The 4,350-nt window shown below is 39.2% G+C and overlaps 1 protein-coding gene across 1 annotated transcript; it reads left to right on the top strand.

The window, feature by feature from the left end:
- Nucleotides 1-506: 506 nt before the first annotated feature.
- Nucleotides 507-3,793, top strand: spmip4 (sperm microtubule inner protein 4). Its single transcript, XM_079640563.1, has 9 exons — nucleotides 507-584; nucleotides 931-1,058; nucleotides 1,141-1,212; nucleotides 1,502-1,531; nucleotides 1,633-1,823; nucleotides 1,904-1,992; nucleotides 2,096-2,270; nucleotides 2,763-2,851; nucleotides 2,931-3,793. Exons 2-9 carry the CDS (start codon nucleotides 937-939, stop codon nucleotides 3,513-3,515), a joined length of 1,353 nt encoding a protein of 450 aa, XP_079496689.1. The 5' UTR covers nucleotides 507-584; nucleotides 931-936; the 3' UTR covers nucleotides 3,516-3,793.
- The last annotated feature ends 557 nt before the right edge of the window (nucleotides 3,794-4,350 follow it).

Below are 4,350 nucleotides of genomic sequence, written 5' to 3'. Positions count from 1 at the left end.
CTTGTATCCGGTGTCAGCCTGCCGGACCCAGCTTGATTTCCATTCCACATCATGCTTAGTTGTATGAGTTCACCAAACTCTGAATATGTAATATTATCAGATCCACACTTGATGAATGAATGATGGGCGTCCTGAGCAGTGATTGCCAATTAGATATGAAAATATTGACATAGGCACATCATGACACCAAGTCAAGTCAACTGCTCCACGGGAACTAAACATATACAAACATACAAAATGTGTCATATTTCAGTCTTTGGTCTTTCAAAAGCTATTCAACCTACTGCTCACACTGGATGTAATATGGGCTGGATTGGGCGTCACTCACTGCGACCCCATTGTTTATTGTAACACCATCACTTCCGCTGTCCCAGGAATCCAACCCCACTTTGCTGGTCACAAGTGAAGACGAGGGAGTCCTGTCCTGTCAAAGAAAGCGGCAACGCTTTTTACTTTAATCCATTTGGACCAGCACGAGTCCTTCCCATAACTGTACCAGGAGGATACTTTTTTCCATGCTTCAACTATTCACTAAAGAATGGAAATAAATATATGTCATTGATTTCATCTATACAACTGCTAAGGTAAGTGACCATGAGCCGATCTGTTAAAATTGTTTTATTTAGCTCTAAAACATACATATTTGCAATTGTATTATATACAAATGTCTTAGATTGATATGTATCCATCTGTTGAAACATACCATTCATTGTATGAGCCAGGTTGGTTGTGTTACATTAAGGGACACACTGTTGGAAACATCTAGTCTCCTTCAGATTGGTATTGTTATTTTAATCATCAGAAAAGGTTTAACATTTGTGATAAATTGCTCTAAATTAATATTCTTGTTACAAAACAACAACAGGTAGGGTTTGGACCACAGATGTGACTTAATTTTCAGTTTTTCTGCCATCATTTAATTCTCCCTAGTGTGACATGGTGCCTTCAGCCTCCTCTACTCTGAGTCAGAGCTCCAGCAGCCAGATGGAGCCCAAGTCCTCCCCAACTCATTTAAATGGCCGCCATGACTTTGGTAATGGAGGAGCTGCAGTAACAGAGTAAGTGTAAAAAACATTTTGCGTAGAAATGAAAATGCAATTCACCAAATGAAACCTATAGATTGTTCTTTTACCTTCACAGGCACTCAACCAGTCGACAACGTTATAACAATAATGGCAGAAATAAAAGTAAAGTTCGCCTCAATGACCAACTGTGAGTAGCCATGATTAATCATACATATAGTCCTCAATCATATTATGAATTGTTTTTAAAACCACCAGACTCAGAGACAGTTTTATCCCACAGGCCATAGGGCTACTTAAAGAGGTTGCACTATTTTTATGGAGGTCGTTTTTTTTAAATGATAATTGCCTTGTTGAGAAAACTGTGACCCAAGTTTTTCATTCATTACATACTACACCGTAGGAGTGTATATGATGTGACAATAAACCTTTGAATATTGAATCTAAAATGATGTGATTGATTTTGTTTCTTTTCTCAGCATACCGAAACCAACAGATATAAATGTGGCGTGAGTACTTTCTGATTGATATCTTCTATCTATCTTTTCTTTTGTCGGCCTCACACTTTGATGCACTTCATCTTTATTTAATTGTCTTTTTCCCCTTACAGTGAGAAAATGATAAAGATAGCAATTCCCAAATCACATCCCTATTCATCCCACATCTCCAAGTTTGCAATGTTTCCATCCTATCGCTGTCCGGATGACCCCGAAACAGGAGTCAGAGCAGCTTCTCAACCTTTCCTCAACCCCCTCATGCCAAATAGTGCGCCTGGGGTCACTCTCCTGAGTAAAGCCATAGGTAGGAGGGCAACATGTTGTTGTAAAAAAGATATAATAGTTATTGTTTTATGTCTAAAATATCTTAATCCCAATGTGCAGGTAGTTCATATAGATATGAAATATTGGAGACACCCATAAGAACCACGAAGAAAGCTGTAATGTGGCCCGGAGAACACGGCTTCTTAGATGTGAGTAATGGAATACTGTGTGGCTCCACATTATCATTGAGAATGTGCAATACAACAAATGACAATTGTTTTGTTACTTTTTTCTAAATGTACCCTCCTTTAGCATTCAAAGCCATTAAAGGGTGAGAACCAGGTTTTTTACCCCACTCCCCCAAAGACAGTGCTGCCCAACCCTAAACTTCGTACCTTGGATTTGTCCATATCAGAGCGGACAAGTAACATGCTGAAGAATTTGGAGAGGACACACTGGGTCACTTCCTACCAAATGCACCACACAGGTAAAAAGGCCCAAATGTATGTTATTATGTTGGAAATATACAAATGTAATGAGATTGGGGTATGAGGATAAATACATTTGTATGTGTTTTAAACGTTTCTTAAAAGGTCCATATTGGTCCTCTTAGCTATGGTGGCAATAAAACCGAGATAAGACTGTTGACTTTTGTTGTCCTTCATATGACAATACATATTTTATGAAATATGTCATATGAGATTAAAAATGATCCATTGTATGCCCATCCAAAAACATTGAGACTACCATCCATTCATCCAAAAAACAAATTGGCAATACTCTTATTCTTTCGTTATCCCCTACATTCTTTCTGTGCAGTCCCTTAGCAAGACACTTAAAACACATTTTTAAGAACACTGAGTACAACTTGTTAAAATAAATGATGAAAGGAGTATGTATACAAGCACTTTGTGAATCCAGAAAACATGCTTTTAACATCAATAATCAATCAGACTGTGCAAGTATTTGTTTTTGTAAGGATCGGGGCCAGCAAATCCTCTAAAGATAGATGACTTCCAGGAGAAAATCTGTGACATTACCGGGATGAATTCACACAATGCACCACTGGTAAATTCCTTAAGAACATTGCACCTTTTAACAGCTACATTAACACCATGCAACACTTAACGTATGTATTTCCCTACAGAGAGAAAGGTCCTTTCCTGTATTTTTTCCCTCCAAACCCAGAGGAGGATGTAGAAGACGAGAGGTGAGCACCTGCAGTACTGCTGCTGCTGAACGCACAAATCTATCCTCAGCTCCAAACCAAGGCACTGGCAGGCCACAAGAGATCCCCGCTCGGTATAATGAGGCAACAGATCCAAGCCAAAAGGGTCATAATCAGTCAAAGTACAGTTCTGGCTCCACAAAAGCATTGCGCGCTGAGCCATCCCAGGAGGTCTCACCCGAACAACAGAATGATGGCAAATTATGTCTATACGAGGGAGAGGACAGAGAGGACTGCATGTCCAGGGAGACTTCAGAACAGGAGAAGCTGCCCTGCAGTTTATCTAAGTACCGCATCCGGCCCAGACCTCCTGTCCTGCCTGGCTCTCGCCCAGTGGACAGAGCTCTCTGCCTCCTGGACCTTCAGAATTCATTCAGCAAGACCAAGGCCATTCACAACTTTAATAACTCTGTCACACGTGCTGCTGTGAACCTGAGGGACAATGTGCACACAGGAAAGAAACATGACTTCTATGGGATCAACTGCTACTACCTGCATGGATAACCTACTGCACATGGATTACTACAGCTTGGAAGAAAACAATACAAATAATGTGAATCTTAAGCAAATTCCTAAAATACAACCACTTCTTGATATTTAATGTTAGACAGAGTTTAGCATTGAAATATTGTAAAGCATGGTTGAATTGTTGAGTGCAATAAATTCAGAGATGTTTCAGTTTCAACATTACCTTATAGTTATAGTTAAATATTCCCAGCAAAGTCGCTTTTGAGGCTAAAACTATTACGATGTTTTCATTTTCTCATAATATCTAAACTGATGGTGGGCACCATAATGTAGCTTGTGTAGAACAGTTTATTGAACTCAGTAATTGCTCAGTGTTTAGTAATTATAGTAAACAGCAAATGTGCGAGGTATTGTTAATTAGCTCTTTGGTTCTAAGCATTTAATTTGCAATATTCATTAGAACTCACGATTTATTATGGAATAATTGTCTTGTATAAGGCACACAAAAGCCAACGCTACTTGTAAGGGTAAAATAAAAAGCAACAGCCTTCACAGCTCAAATCTTTGACTTCAGTCTGCCCGCACAGTTCATACAGAAGGAATATTCAGCAGCTGTCAATTAATAATGTTGCAAAGATGAATACTTTGCTTCTTACTGTAACCTTTCAAGTTTCTTACAGGGGAGAAGACTTGTATGAAAAAGACACAATGTCACACAGCCATTACAGAGCATTGTGTTGGCTGTGTTTTGGAATCCACCTCTGTGTATCGAAGGTCCTTCAATAACTTTCAAGCTTGCGAGTGTGAAAGGACATTTTTATTTTTGCATGTAATCTGCTGCAGTCAGGCTGACTCTGAATGAAAGGGTTTT

The sequence above is a fragment of the Notothenia rossii genome (genome assembly GCF_949606895.1).
Source record: "Notothenia rossii genome assembly, chromosome: 7".
NCBI classification, from domain to species: Eukaryota; Metazoa; Chordata; class Actinopteri; order Perciformes; family Nototheniidae; genus Notothenia; species Notothenia rossii.
This window is presented reverse-complemented; position numbering and strand designations above follow the sequence as displayed.